The 16,017-nt window shown below is 46.9% G+C and overlaps 1 protein-coding gene across 3 annotated transcripts in view; it reads right to left on the bottom strand.

Annotated features, from left to right (window-relative positions):
• Window positions 1–16,017, bottom strand: part of LOC142761057 (amine sulfotransferase-like) — a 42,652-nt gene that overhangs the window by 11,223 nt on the left and 15,412 nt on the right. For all 3 annotated transcript variants that reach the window (XM_075864249.1, XM_075864251.1, XM_075864250.1), the window contains 2 exons: window positions 4,298–4,518; window positions 1,202–1,328 (listed from right to left, as the gene is read on the bottom strand). In XM_075864249.1, coding sequence (XP_075720364.1) covers window positions 1,202–1,328; window positions 4,298–4,518 — 348 coding nt within the window. The remainder of the gene's footprint in view (window positions 1–1,201; window positions 1,329–4,297; window positions 4,519–16,017) is intronic.

Here is a 16,017-nt window from a genome sequence, read left to right as displayed (position 1 = left end):
CCCCCAACATTCAAAAACCCAGACCCCACCTCACGTACAAGTTCCCCAGGACCCCCAACACCGGAACCCACCCTGGAGACAGGAGACCTAAGTATAGCAGGAAAAGGTAAAGACGGTGAAAACGTCTCACCGAGCTGCACAGGCGCTGTGGACCCATCAGCTGGAACGTCCTGTTCACGAAGCTCCCCATCCTCAAGATCTTCTGCAGATCAGGTCTCCGATCCATGGCAGCACGCACATGCGTGCACGACGGCCGGAACCAAAGTGGGGGAAGGGCGGGCTCCCAAGCTCCCACTCAGGCAGTCGACAGGCACAGGAGGGCCGGCAGCTCGCCACCCGGAAGTCACCAGTGACACGGACGACCTAGGCCTGAGGCCTAATGCAGGTCCCTTGCTTCTCCTCGATCTCCGTGAGGCTCCACCCCCAGCCGGCACATCACCGGGGGCGGCCGTCCGGACCATGAAGCCTGGCGTATAACTGGAGAGTGGAGGGGTGACCGGAAGTAGATGCCTCAACCCCTCCACCTCCGCTGGGCTCCGCCGCGAAGCGGGATTCCTTCCAACCCTGGCACTGGCCGCAGTAGCAGAGCTGCGAGAAGCCCGAGCCAGAGGGTCCCTTGCAGGGCTCCCTCTGCGACGCTGAGTCCTTGGAGCCACGTCAGGGCTCAGCCTTTCCGGAGGACGTGAACGCCGGGCCCGGCGTGGGGGTGAGACAGCTGATGGAGCCGGAGTATTGGTCACCACCGCTGCCTGCTCCTCCAACCAAGCGGGGCCGAATTCAGCAGCAGCAGCAGCTCACATCTGTTCAATGAACAGCTGCGCCGACATGATGTCCCACACAGGTAAGATGGCAGCCAGATGTGAAATGTGTTGTCTTTACAGTGCGCCGCTCACGTCCAAAAGACCGGGAAATCAGCAGCACATACTCATAACCCCAATCGGATCCCTCCCTTCTCCTGGACCCACCCCCTCTACTAACCCTCCCCTTCATGCTGTTACTGCAATCCTCCCTCCTATCCCCGTCATGTCTGGCCTCCCCTCCACTGTGTCAGGGTCAGTCCGGCCTGTGCTGGTATATCAATAGAAAAAAAACAGTTATGGCTCTTGGATTGTGACAATGAAAAAACAAAAAAAATCCTTGGTGCTTAGCTACCAAAATAGGCCAGCCCTTAAGTTGTTAAAACTTAAAAGAAAACACTTACCATCACCATCTAAAAACTTTTGAAAGAAGTGTTCAAAATCTGGAGAAGTCTCAGCATAGGTTGCCATGGCTTCAAAATGATATAGAGATTTTATTACATCTTTTGGATTTCTCATCACATAAAGAATCTGAAAAAAAATAATGTATAGTTAGTCCCTACTCCTTCAACTTAATTATTTGGCGGCACAATTGAGTCAAGTCCTACATTTGGAAAGTCTTGAGAGACACAGGTTCCACTCACTCATAACTACCACTTCATATATCCGATCCTAGATACGTTATATTTGGTAAATGCCGGGTGTCTAATCTTCCGAATAGATATAATTAGGCCTTGTTCACATCTGTGTTGGAGGCTCCATTAGGGTCCTCCATCGCAGATCCGGCCAAGATTACTGGAAACAATAGTGCAGTATACTGCGCTATTGTTTCTGGTAAAACCACGGACACCCCGACGGAGCTCATTAAAGTCAATGGGTTCCATCAGCCACCGGGTTGTCCATGGTGCAACAGAACTGACACTTCTGATTTTTACTTGTTCTGCCCCGCTAATGAAGCCTCAGCGCAGGTGTAAACGTAGCCTAAACTCCTTGTCCAACTAGACAACTGTGGACTTGAACATTGACACACTTTGGGAACTCCAAATTTCACCAATACTCTCCACTACAGTGTAACACATCATTGCCATTCTTTAAGTATTTGCCTAGCGGCCGTGGATATGTCATAAATGTTTACATTGGGAATACCCTTTTAAAGCTTTCTTCTACTCAAAAACTGGGAAATTCAGGTACTGCTTGAGCTAACCACTGGTCAGGATTAACCTGTAGGTGTCCCTGGCGGAAGGATGCCTACTGAAGGGAAAATTTACTGATGAATATATTGAACAATATGTATTCATATGTAATTTGTGTGTATTTATATGTTAAGTGGGTATTCACAGTGCTGTGGGAAAAAAAGGACACCCAGGGAGGGTCAAAAGGAAGGCTGCAGAGCGTGCCTGACGCTGTAAGAGCTACTGCAATGTTCTGCTATATTTTGTTAGAGCAGACAAACATTTTAAAGCCATTCATAACTTAACCCCGTTAATAACCAACGATTATTTTTTGTTTTTTCAACGTCACATTCCAAGAGTCTGAACTTTTTTTTATTCCGTCAACATAGCCGTATAAGGGCTTGTTTTTTGCATGACGAGTTATATTTTGTAATTGCACCATTTTTAGATGCTCATAATATATCGATTAACTTTTATTAACTTTATTTTAGGAGAGAATTGAAAATAAGCAGCTATTACAGCTATTTATTTTCACGTTATAAATTTACGCCATTTACTATGCTGCATGAATAACATGTTAACTTTATTCTATAGGTCGGCACGATTAAGGGGATACCAAATATGTAAAGGTTTTATATGTTTTCCTACGTTTGCACAATAAAAACCCTTTTAGAAAAAAATTACTTATTTTTGCATCGCCGCATTCCAAGAGCCGTAACTTTTTTATTTTTCAATGTGGCCGTATGTGGGCTTGATTTTTGCAGGCTAAGGTGTAGTTTTCATTAGTACTATTTTGGGGTACATAGGACTTATAGATTAACTTTTATTAAAAAAAAATTATGGGGGGAATGGAAGAAAAGGGAGAATTTTGCCGTAGTTTTTTTGCGTTTTTTTTGGACGCCGTTCATCCGGCTGGTAATGTGTTAATTTTATTGTTCAAGTCATTACAATCGCGGGGATACCATATATGTGCATGTGTTATTTGTTTAGACACTTTTTATTTAGCTGCTTTACTTTTTTTTTTTTGTCCCACCAGGGGACTTCACTATGCAATCTGCTGATCCTATATATAATGCTTTGGTATACTTAGTATACCAAACCATTATTGCCTGTCAGGCTGGGTTCACACGACCTATTTTCAGGCGTAAACAAGGCGTATTATGCCTCGATTTACGCCTGAAAATTTGTCTCCAATACGTCTGCAAACATATGCCTATTCATTTGAATGTACTGTGTCGACGACCTGTCATTTACGCATCGTCGTTTGACCGTTGTCAAGCGACGACGCGTAAAATGACTGCCTCATCAAAGAAGTGCAGGACACTTCTTTGAAACGTAATTTGGGCCGTTTTTAATTGAAGTCAATGAAGAACAGCTCAAGATTACGGGCGTCAAAGACACCTCGCAAAATGCGAGGAGGAGCTTTTACGTCTGAAACGACGCAGCTGTTTTCTCCTGAAAACAGTCTGTCTTTTCAGAGGTAAAAGTCAGTTCTCATGTGCACATACCCTCAGTGTAAAACTGACAGGCAATCTATTAGGCCATGCCTCTGTCACGGCCTAATATGCATTTGCTGAAGGCAGACCTGGGGGCCTTTGTTAGGCCCCCGGCTGCCATGGAAACCCGACGATTTCTTTGCGGGAGTGCCGATGAGGTGACAGAGGGAGCACCCTCCCTCTGTAAAACACATTAGATGTCGCTGTCGCTATTGACAGCGGCATCTAATTGGTTAAACTGCCGGAATCGGAGCTCTCAAATTTGGGAGACGTGTGCTGCTGTTCAACCACGCTTTTTCTGATATTCACAGGATATGTCATAAATGTCAGATAGATGCGGTTCCCACTTCTGGGACCCGCACCTAGCTCTAGAATAGGGCCCCTTAAACCCTGTTCTACCTCTCTGTGTTGTGGCTGAATCGTGTGATTTCCAACCATTAATTATGGAAATTGCGAAGCTTGCTGAGCTACGCTGTTTCAGTAAGTCCCATAGAACTGAATGGTTGTTACCGAAACAGCGTAGCTCGCATGTTACGCTGATTCCGTAACCTGCCACCTCACTGCCTTCAGCGAGCTACGCTGTTTCCGTAATTCATGGTTGGAAATCACACGCTTCAACCACAACACAGAGAGGTAGAAAGGGGTTTAGGTGGTACCCACATCTATCTAACATTTATGACATATCCTGTGGATATGTCATAAATGTCTCTGATGGGGAAACCCCTTTAAATCATTGTTAACTTCTGCGCGTATTTGCATCTATCTGTCTATCTGTTTGTCTGGTCGGTCGGTCTGTCTGTCTATCTGTCTGTCTGTCATCAGATGCTCTTACCTTTGCCTTTCTGTTTTTCAGATCCTGTGGTACAAACTTATATGACAAATGGGATGCAAACAAACGAGGAGAGGGTCGATTGTTAGGGTCATAATTTGCATCCTTATTCAGAGACTGGAATTCAAGCCATGGCACTCTTTCAGACGTTTCTATATGTTCTGTTCCGTTTCTGTACCCTTCACTATATATTAAACTTAAAATATGTTGTGTCCAAATAGTTCCTGTTAATAACAACACAAATAGAGCTTATCATTCATGTACAATTAAAGTGGACCGAAGGACATGTGACAACATTGCCAATTGTTTTACTACTTGTTAAAGAGGCTCTGTCACCACATTATAAGTGGCCTATATTGTACATAATGTGATCGGCGCTGTAATGTCGATTACAGCAGTGTTTTTTTATTTAGAAAAACAATATTTTTTTACGGAGTTACGACCTATTTTAGCTTTATGCTAATGAGTTTCTTAATGCCCAACTGGGCGTGTTTTACTTTTTGACCAAGTGGGCGTTGTCGAGAGAAGTCTGATTGTGTGCCCGTAGGCGTCACTAGCACCGGAAGGGGCCCAGGTGCTAGCGACAGCCAACCTGTCTTGTAGTAATTATACCTGCGTCTATAGCACGCAGGTACAAATACATGCATTAGCATTATACATGCATTAGTGCTGAATGACCCGACTATTCAGCGCCTTACAATGACGCTGATTGGCGGGGCAAAATGACTTGCCCCGCCAATCAGCGCCTTTCAACGACGCTAGCGGCGCGATGACGTCATCACGTAGATTCTGTGCTTGAAAGGCGCTGATTGACGTAGCAAGTAATTCTGCCCTGCCAATTAGCCCCTTTGAACGACGTGTCTTTCAGCTCCAGCAGACCTGCTCAGAAGAGAGCTGATCTGCATTGCCATTGGACGGCGTGGGAACGGGATCCTGTGAGCATGTAAAGTTTTTGTTTTTTATCTAATAAAACTGCGAGTGGCATTATCTACAGGGGGGGGTCGTCTATATGTGGGGATGTGGGCCACTGTATACAGGGGGTCTATATGTGGGGATGTGGGGCACTATCCACAGGGGGATCTATATGTGGGGATGTGGGGCACTATATACAGGGGGGTCTATATGTGGAGATGTAGGCCACTATCTACAGGGGGGGGTCTATATGTGGGGTTGTGGGGCACTATCTACAGGGGGTCTATATGTGGGGATGTGGTCCACTACATACAGGGGGGGGTCTATATGTGGGGAAGTGTGCCACTATATACAGGGGGGTCTATATGTGGGCCACTATATACAGGGGGGTCTATATGTGGGGATGTGGGCCACTATCTACAGGGTATCTATATGTGGGGATGTGGGCCACTATATACAGGGGGGTCTATATGTTGGGATGTGGGTCACTATCTACAGGGGGGTCTATATGTGGGGATGTCGGCCACTATCTACAGGGGGGTCTATATGTGGGGATGTGGGGCACTATCTACAGGGGGGTCTATATGTGGGGCACTATATACAGGGGTAGCTATATGTGAGACACTATATACAGGGGTGGGCTATATGTAGAGCACTATCTATAGGGGAGCTATTTTTAGGACACTTTCTATAGGCGTGGGACACTATATACAGGGGTGGGTTACCAGTGGGGCACTAGCTACAGGGGGGCTATATGTAGGGCAGTAGCTACAGGGGTGGGCTATATGTGGGAAACTATATACAGGGGGAGCTATATGTGAGACACTATCTACAGAGTTGGGCTATACGTGGAGCACTATCTATAGGTGAAGCTATATGCAGGGCAACACGGTTGCTCAGTGGTTAGCACTATTGCCTTGCAGCTCTGGAGTCCATATGTGGGCACTATTTACAGAGGGCTGTATGCGGGACACTATCTACAGGGGCTTTTATGTAGGGCACTATCTACTGAGGCTCTATGGTGGTCACTATCTACAGGGGGCTATGGGGGCACTATCTACAGGGGGCACGGTGTGTGTGTGTGTGTGTGTGTGTGTGTGTGTGTGTGTGTGTGTGTGTGTGACACAGTGTATGGTAGTATTATAATCAGGGACACAGTGTATGACGCTATAATAATTAGAGGTGCAGTGTATGGCGCTTTATTATATTTAGAGGTGTTGAGAATTGTAACTTCGTTTATAGGTGCAGAAATGTTTCAAAAGTGAGAAGCTGAAGACATCTGAGCGGAATACTACAGAAATGGGTTATAGCCGGGAGAAATTCATCATAGATGTCTGGACCAGAGGGAGAAGAAAAGAACTAGTAACTTAATATAAATGTTTATTCTTCCCCTAATCAGTACTGTAGTCACTGTAGGATCTGCAGCGAGATGATGGGTGGTATGATTGTTTTGTGAAACAGCATCTCCCAGCATATCCTTACAATAGTTCGGGCCATGCTGGGAGCTGTAGTTTTACGCCGTACAAACATATATGGCAGGGGTTGCACTAAATTGAGCTGTATTTTTTCTGGTGTTGTATATATGTACTGAGCTTGGTTCTTGTGTTGTATATATGTACTGATCTTAGTTCTGATGCTGTATTTAAGTACTGAGGTTTGTTCTGGTGCTGTATATACGTATGAGATTGGTTTTGGTGCTGTATATATATAATTAGCTTGGTTCTGGGGATGTATTTATGTACTGAGCTTGGTTGTGGTGCTGTATATATGTACTGAGCTTGGTTCTGATGCTGTATGTATGTACTGAGCTTTGTTCTGGGGATGCATATATGTACTGAGCTTTGTTCTGGTATTGTATATATGTACTGAGCTTGTGTAATGGTGGGGGGGGGTAGGGAAACGGACAAGTGAGCCCTAATCTACCCGCCACTCTGTCCCTGCCTACTTGCAACGACCCGCCCTAGACGACGGGGTACAACTGGGCGGCGGTCCCTGCGCTCAGTAAGTGCATGACAAACACGACAAACAAACAAGGGAATACAAGCAAGGGAAATGGGCAGTTGCTCGCGGAAACACCGTGAGCAACAGAGTAGTGAACGAGCCGAGTCAAGCCAGGAGAGTGCGAGGTACAAAGCGAAAAGCAGAAGAGTAGTCGGTAAGCCGGGGTCTGTATGGAGCAGGATCAAAAAGTAGCAGGAGCTGTAGCTGGGCCAGGAAACCTCAAGGAAAGAATTCACAAGCACAGATGGACAGGAAGAGCAGGCTTAAATAGACCGAGGGCGGGAGCTAGCTGAGTCTGGCCAGGTTGCGATAGGCTCTCCCACTCCTAAGCCTGCCAGCCTGAGTGGAGGAAGCTGGTGTCTGTCTCAGGGATGTACACTCAGGTGTTGACTGATTAATTCTGGGAGTTAACCCTGAAGCAGTGCCTGGCAGATCCTTTACAGTACCCCCCCTTTTATGAGGGGCCACCGGACCCTTTCTAAGTGGACCTGGCTTACTGGGGAAACGCAGGTGGAACCTCCTGACCAATACCCCAGCGTGAACATCCCGGGCGGGTACCCAAGTCCTCTCCTCGGGCCCGTATCCTCTCCAATGGACCAGGTACTGGAGGGAGCCTTGGACCATCTTGCTGTCCACGATCCTGGCCACCTCAAATTCCACCCCCTCAGGGGTGAGGACGGGAACAGGAGGTTTCCTCGAGGGGGCCAAGGACGGGGAGCAGCGTTTCAGGAGGGAGGCATGAAACACGTTGTGTATACGAAAAGACGGGGGTAACTCCAGCCGGAAAGAGACAGGACTGAGGACCTCAATGACCTTATACGGCCCAATAAACCGGGGAGCAAACTTTTTGGACGGAACCTTGAGACGCAAGTTCCTGGATGACAACCACACCAGATCCCCGACCACAAACAGGGGGTTAGCAGAACGTCTTCTATCGGCCTGAGCCTTCTGTATGCTCTGGGACGCCTCTAGGTTCTTCTGAACCTGGGCCCAGACTGTGCACAGATCCCGATGAACGACCTCCACCTCGGGATTGTTGGAACAACCAGGTGAAACGGAGGAGAACCGTGGATTAAACCCAAAATTACAGAAAAAGGGAGAGACCCCTGACGAGTTACTGACCCGGTTATTAAGGGAAAATTCGGCGAGGGGAATGAAAGAAACCCAATCAAATTGACAGTCAGAGACAAAACATCTTAAGTATTGTTCTAGAGACTGATTAGTCCTCTCCGTTTGGCCATTGGTTTCAGGATGGAAGGCAGAGGAGAAGGACAGATCAATCCCCAACTTATTACAGAAGGCTCTCCAAAACAATGAAACAAATTGTACCCCTCTGTCAGAAACAATATTGACGGGGACCCCATGGAGACGCAGGATGTGTTTGATAAACAAGGTAGCCAACGTCTTGGCGTTGGGTAGTTTCTTGAGGGGCACAAAGTGGCACATTTTACTGAAGCGGTCTACCACCACCCACACCACCGACTTGCCTTGGGATGGAGGCAAATCGGTGATAAAATCCATGGAGATATGTGTCCAAGGTCTCTGGGGAATGGGCAACGAACGCAGTAAGCCCGCTGGTCGGGACCTGGGAGTCTTGGACCTGGCACAAACCTCACAGGCGGCGACGTAGGCCTTAACGTCTTTAGGCAAACCAGGCCACCAATAATTTCTGGTAATGAGGTGTTTGGTACCCAGGATGCCTGGATGGCCAGATAGTGCGGAGTCGTGATTTTCCCTAAGTACCCTTAGCCGGAATTGCAGGGGAACAAACAGCTTGTTCTCAGGAAGGTTCCCAGGAGCTGAACCTTGATCAGCAGCAATTTCAGAGACTAAATCGGACTCGATAGAGGAAATGACTATACCTGGAGGCAAAATACAAACAGGATCTTCCTCCGAAGGAGGGCTGGCCATGAAGCTACGCGACAGTGCATCCGCCTTAATATTTTTAGACCCGGCCCTATAGGTAACCAAAAAATTGAATCTGGTAAAAAACAACGCCCATCGAGCTTGTCTCGGGTTTAGCCTCCGGGCAGATTCTAGGAAAACCAGATTCTTGTGGTCGGTAAGGACCGTTACCTGGTGCCTAGCCCCCTCCAGGAAGTGGCGCCACTCTTCAAATGCCCATTTAATGGCTAAAAGTTCGCGGTTGCCAATATCATAGTTACACTCCGTGGGCGAAAACTTCCTAGAAAAGTAAGCACAGGGGCGGAGATGGGTGAGGGAGCTGGTACCCTGGGACAAGACGGCCCCCACTCCCACCTCGGACGCGTCAACCTCCACAATAAATGGCTCCCTTTGGTTGGGCTGAACCAGCACGGGGGCCGAGATAAAGCACTTCTTGAGGGTCTCAAAAGCCTGGACGGCCTCAGGGGGCCAATGGAGGACATCAGCACCCTTGCGAGTGAGGTCCGTAAGAGGCTTAGCGACGACCGAGAAGTTAGCAATAAATCTCCTGTAATAGTTAGCGAACCCCAAAAAACACTGTAGCGCTTTCAGGGAGGCAGGTTGGACCCATTCAGCCACAGCCTGAACCTTGGCAGGGTCCATGCGGAATTCATGAGGAGTGAGGATTTGACCTAAAAATGGTATCTCCTGTACCCCAAATACACATTTTTCGATTTTGGCAAACAGTTTGTTTTCTCGAAGGACCTGGAGCACTTTCCTGACATGCTCTATGTGGGAGGACCAGTCCCTGGAAAACACCAATATGTCATCAAGGTACACTACAAGAAATATCCCCAGGTAATTTCTCAAAATCTCATTTATGAAGTTCTGGAAGACCGCAGGGGCATTGCACAACCCAAAGGGCATGACGAGGTATTCGAAATGGCCTTCGGGCGTGTTAAACGCAGTCTTCCACTCATCCCCCTCTTTGATGCGAATAAGGTTATACGCCCCCCGTAGATCCAATTTAGAGAACCATTGGGCCCCCTGAACCTGATTAAAGAGATCAGGAATCAAAGGAAGGGGATACTGGTTCCTTACCGTGACCTTATTCAGGCCACGGTAGTCAATGCATGGCCTAAGACCCCCATCCTTCTTCCCTACGAAGAAGAAGCCAGCACCTACCGGAGAAGAAGAGGGACGAATGTAACCCTTGGCCAGGGATTCCTGGATATACTCCCTCATGGCTTCACGTTCGGGACAAGAAAGGTTAAATATCCTACCCTTAGGAAGCTTAGCTCCTGGTACCAATTCGATAGCGCAATCGTATTCTCTATGAGGCGGTAATACTTCGGAGGCCTCTTTAGAGAAAACATCAGCGAAGTCCTGAACAAACTCGGGTAGCGTATTCACCTCCTTAGGGGGAGAAATAGAATTAACAGAAAAACATGACGTACAACATTCATTACCCCATTTGGTTAGCTCCCCAGTATTCCAGTCAAACGTAGGATTATGCAACTGCAACCAGGGAAGACCTAGAACCAAATCGTACGATAATCCCTGCATCAATAGTACAGAGCATTGCTCCAAATGCATGGAGCCAACAAGGAGTTCAAAAACAGGGGTATGCTGTGTAAAATAACCATTAGCAAGAGGAGTGGAGTCGATACCCACTACCGGAACAGGTTTAGGCAAATCAATCAGAGGCATAGCGAGAGACATAGCAAATTCCACAGACATGATATTAGTAGAGGACCCTGAATCCACGAAGGCACTGCCGGTAGCAGACCTACCACCAAAAGAGACCTGAAAGGGAAGCAATATCTTAGTACGTTTCATATTTACGGGAAATACCTGTGCGCCCAAGTGACCTCCCCGATGATCACTTAGACGCGGGAGCTCTCTGGCATCATTCTTACGCTTGGGACAGTTGTTTACTTGATGCTTGACATCCCCACAGTAGAAGCAGAGACCATTCTTCCTGCGGAATTCTCTACGTTGTTGAGGGGACACGGAGGCCCCGAGTTGCATAGGTATTTCTGAGTCTTTAGGGGAGAAACGAAGCAACGGGACTTCGGGAGGCATCATGGGGGAGTCGGAGGAAAAAACACATAAACGTTCACGTTGTCGTTCCCTGAGACGTCGGTCAAGTCGTACCACTAAAGCCATAACCTGGTCTAAGGAGTCAGAAGAGGGATAACTAACTAGCAGGTCTTTCAGGGCGTTCGACAGACCCAACCTAAACTGGCACCTTAAGGCAGGGTCATTCCACCGAGAAGCTACGCACCACTTCCGAAAGTCAGAGCAATACTCCTCAACAGGTCTCTTACCCTGACGTAAGGTCACCAGCTGACTCTCGGCAAAGGCAGTTCTGTCAGTCTCGTCATAAATAAGTCCGAGGGCAGAAAAGAAACAATCAACGGAGGAAAGTTCAGGGGCGCCAGGAGCCAAGGAGAAGGCCCACTCTTGGGGCCCTTCCTGGAGCCGGGACATAATTATACCCACCCGCTGGCTCTCAGAACCTGAGGAGTGAGGCTTTAAGCGAAAGTAAAGCTTACAACTCTCCCGAAAGGAGAGAAAAGCCCTCCGGTCACCTGAGAACCGGTCGGGCAACTTGAGGTGGGGTTCAAGGGGTGCGGTGAGGGGAACTACCAAGGTAGCATCAGGCTGGTTGACCCTCTGAGCCAGGGCCTGGACCTGTAGGGAGAGACCCTGCATTTGCTGAGCCAGGGTTTCACGGGGTTCCATAATGGTGTCAGGGACCAGGGTAGACTAGGTATAGGGCTTGTGAATTTGTAATGGTGGGGGGGGGTAGGGAAACGGACAAGTGAGCCCTAATCTACCCGCCACTCTGTCCCTGCCTACTTGCAACGACCCGCCCTAGACGACGGGGTACAACTGGGCGGCGGTCCCTGCGCTCAGTAAGTGCATGACAAACACGACAAACAAACAAGGGAATACAAGCAAGGGAAATGGGCAGTTGCTCGCGGAAACACCGTGAGCAACAGAGTAGTGAACGAGCCGAGTCAAGCCAGGAGAGTGCGAGGTACAAAGCGAAAAGCAGAAGAGTAGTCGGTAAGCCGGGGTCTGTATGGAGCAGGATCAAAAAGTAGCAGGAGCTGTAGCTGGGCCAGGAAACCTCAAGGAAAGAATTCACAAGCACAGATGGACAGGAAGAGCAGGCTTAAATAGACCGAGGGCGGGAGCTAGCTGAGTCTGGCCAGGTTGCGATAGGCTCTCCCACTCCTAAGCCTGCCAGCCTGAGTGGAGGAAGCTGGTGTCTGTCTCAGGGATGTACACTCAGGTGTTGACTGATTAATTCTGGGAGTTAACCCTGAAGCAGTGCCTGGCAGATCCTTTACAGCTTGGTTCTAGTGATGTATTTATGTACTGAGGTGGGTTTTGGTGCTATATTTATGCACTGAGCTTTGTTCTAGTGCTGTATATATGTACTCAGCTTTGTTCTGGTGCTGTATATATGTACTGAGCTTTGTTCTGGTGCTGTATTTATGTACTGAGCTTTGTTCTGGTGCTGTATATATGTATGAGTTTGTTCTGGTGCTGTGTATATATATATATATATATATATATATCAGATCTTGGTTCTAGTGCTGTATTTATGTACTGAGCTTGGTTCTGGTGCTGTATATATGTCAGAGCTTGGTTATGGATCTGTACTTATATAGGATATATTTATAATAACAAAATTGCACAGCAGATGGAATTGTTCTCAATTCATTGTTTATTTCATGGAAACCTGTCTGGTAGTTTTTACAACTTGAGTCGTCACCATGCGGTAATACATGACCAGACAATATTTACAAACATTCCCTTGTATGTTTTTTTCAGATACAGCAAAATCTTTAAAATCCGCTTTTAAAATGGCGCACACTATATGCTAATTACTCATTAAAGGGTCATGGGGCGGTGCAGCTATCCTGAAGAGTCACATAATCCTGCCTCCAAACCCACCTTTCCATGTTTGATTAACATCTCACTGGCTGATACAACTTTCTCGGATGCGCCTTGTGGCACTATACACAAGGGGGGGCTGTGTGGCACTATACACAAGGGGGGTCAGTGTGGCACTATATACAAGTGAGAGCTGTGTGGCACTATACGCAAGGGGGAGCTGTGTGGCACTATACACATGGGGGAACTGTATGGCACTATTTACAAGGGGGAGGTTTGTGGCTCTATCTACAGTGGGCTGAGTGTGGCACAATCTACATGGGTCTGTGTGTGGCACTATCTACTAAGGGGGGGCTGTGCTGCACTATCTAATCTACTAAGGGGGGCTGTGCTGCACTATCTACTAAGTGGGGGCTGTGTGGCACTATATACAATGGAGGAGGGCTGTGTGGTACTATATACAGTGGGAGCTGTATAGCGCTATATACAGTGGGTGCTTTATGGTGATATCTACAGGGGCGCTGTATGGCACTATCTACAAGGAGGAGGTGGCGGCATTACCTACAAATGGGGTGTGACACTGTCTATAGTCGGGGATATAGAGCACTGTCAACAAGGGGGTCGAATGGCACATTCTACAGGGGCAATATCTATAAGGGGGGCTGTTTGTAGCACCCGGGGGGAGGGGCCCGGTCAAGACTTTGATATGGGGCCCAGTCTTTCCTAGTTATGCTCCTGGTAACACATGTCTGCAGGACATGTAGTCTGTAACCATGGAGGCACACAGGTCTGCATAGAAACTGTATACTAGGGGTGCACAACCCGTAGCCTGTACTGCCACTATTTGTGGCCCCATCCTGCTGGACAGAAACATTGATTATCTGACTGTGCTTAAAATGTGCCTTTGTGTGGCGATAACTGGGAGCGACTGCCACCACGCTGCTCAGTAATCTATTAACGCTTTTCTTCACTGCAGAGGAAAGGGCTCATTGATTGTTACAGGCTCCTGTCACAAAGTTACAGGTTATACCTGGGTGGATGGAGCCTGCATTAACCAGTGCACACTTTCCCCGATATTAAGGGAAAGTGTTCATTGGTTACTGAACGGTGCCTGTCACACAGAAATAGCTGTGTGACAGAAGCCTGTAATTGTCAATGAGCATTTTCCTCTGCAGTGATGGAAATCGCTCATTTATACATAGGAGGTAGGATGGCGGGGGAAGGAACATATTTTATCACTAAAGCCTTTATAAATAGTGCCAGCTTGTCATTTAAATTCTGATCATCATAGATTATTAATATATTTTATTTAATTAGCTCTTAAATCCTGAACTTTTTCATGGCAAGCTTAACAGTGTGCCATTCAGGAAGACAGGCCTGTAAACCACTTATAAATGCCTTACATTATAAAGAGCATTGTCTGTATGTTGCAACTATGTACACTTCTGTGAACTCTGCACTTTGTACACCCGCAGCGCCTCTGTATATTTATGTAATCAGGAGCAAAATCCTGTAAAGCAAATTTTCTCTATTCATGTCATCTTATCTCTAATATGTACTATAAATTTAGTCATTTCAAATTATAAACAGTATGCAGTAAAGGCCCTTTTACACTGGGCAATTATCGAGCAGGCAAGCGTTCATAGAATGCTCATTGCCGATAATTGCCCTGTGTAAACAGGGCAGCGATCAGCAGATGAACGAGCAAACACTCTGCTGATCGTATCGTTTTAAAAAAGTGAAATATTATCTTTGTCAGCAGCACATCTCCTTGTGTAAACAGGGAGACGCGCTGCTAACATGATGATAATAATGTATGGGGACGAGCGATCGGAGTAACAAGCACTCGTCCCCATACATAGCTCCATGTGACAGGAGCAAACGAGCGCAGGTTTAGGATGGCCTTAAACTGCTAAATTGGAGATTCACTTTAAGGTCTTGTTCTCACAGTGCAGTATAATAATTAGATCCAAGAGAGCAGACCTATAAGGGTATGTCCACACGTATAATAAATACTGCGTATTTTGCGCAACACATTTAATTCCGGAAAATCCGCAGCATAAAGCAGCAGAGTGGATGAGATTTGCACAAATCTCATCCACACGTTGCGTAAAAAATATGCAGAAAAACGCTCATAAATTGACCTGCGGTTTTGTTTTTTAAAGAGGCTCTGTCACCAGATTCTCAAATCCCTAACTCCTATTGCATGTGATCGGCGCTGCAATGTAGATAACAGTAAAGTTTTTTTTTTTTTAAAAATGTTCATTTTTGGCCAAGTTATGAGCTATTTTATATATATGCAAATGAGCTTTGAAATGGACAACTGGGCGTGTTTTTTTCGTATGTCCAACTGGGCGTGTACTGTGTTTTTAACTGGGCGTGTTTACGTGTATGACGCTGACCAATCAGTGACCAGTCAGCATCATGCACTCCTCTCCATTCATTTACACAGCACATAGTGTTCTTACCAGAACGATGTGCAGCCACATACTGGACGTCATGTGTATTCAGAATCCTGACACTTCTGAATCTTTTCTGTGAGATTTCCAGCAAGGGAAACGAAATCTCGTTTACCTCGTAATCTTGCGAGATTACGCGTGGCTTGCTGTAATCTCACAGAAAAGATTCAGAAGTGTCAGGATTCTGAATACACGTGACGTCCAGGCTGGATTTCATGTGTATTCATTATCAGGACACTTGTGTATGTGGCTGCACACTTTCTGCACAACTTTTCTGCATTTATTTTTCCCAGCGTATGACTAAGATTTGCTAAATCTCATTCACTTTGCTGCTACTGCATTGCAGAAAATCCACAACGTTTATGCTACGTTGGAACCCAGCCTAAGGGTAAGGCCACACGGAGCCGCCCTGACAAGGTCGCAATGTGGCCAACAACTGCGCTGGCACCATGTAGGAGCGGCTGTCAAATACCTCGTTAAGGGGTATTCCAGTTACATGCGCATCCGCACTTCCGCTCCATTCAGCAGATTTTGTTGCAGAAATTTATGTTCCAT

The sequence above is a fragment of the Rhinoderma darwinii genome, chromosome 4 (genome assembly GCF_050947455.1).
Source record: "Rhinoderma darwinii isolate aRhiDar2 chromosome 4, aRhiDar2.hap1, whole genome shotgun sequence".
Taxonomy (NCBI): domain Eukaryota; kingdom Metazoa; phylum Chordata; class Amphibia; order Anura; family Rhinodermatidae; genus Rhinoderma; species Rhinoderma darwinii.
This window is presented reverse-complemented; position numbering and strand designations above follow the sequence as displayed.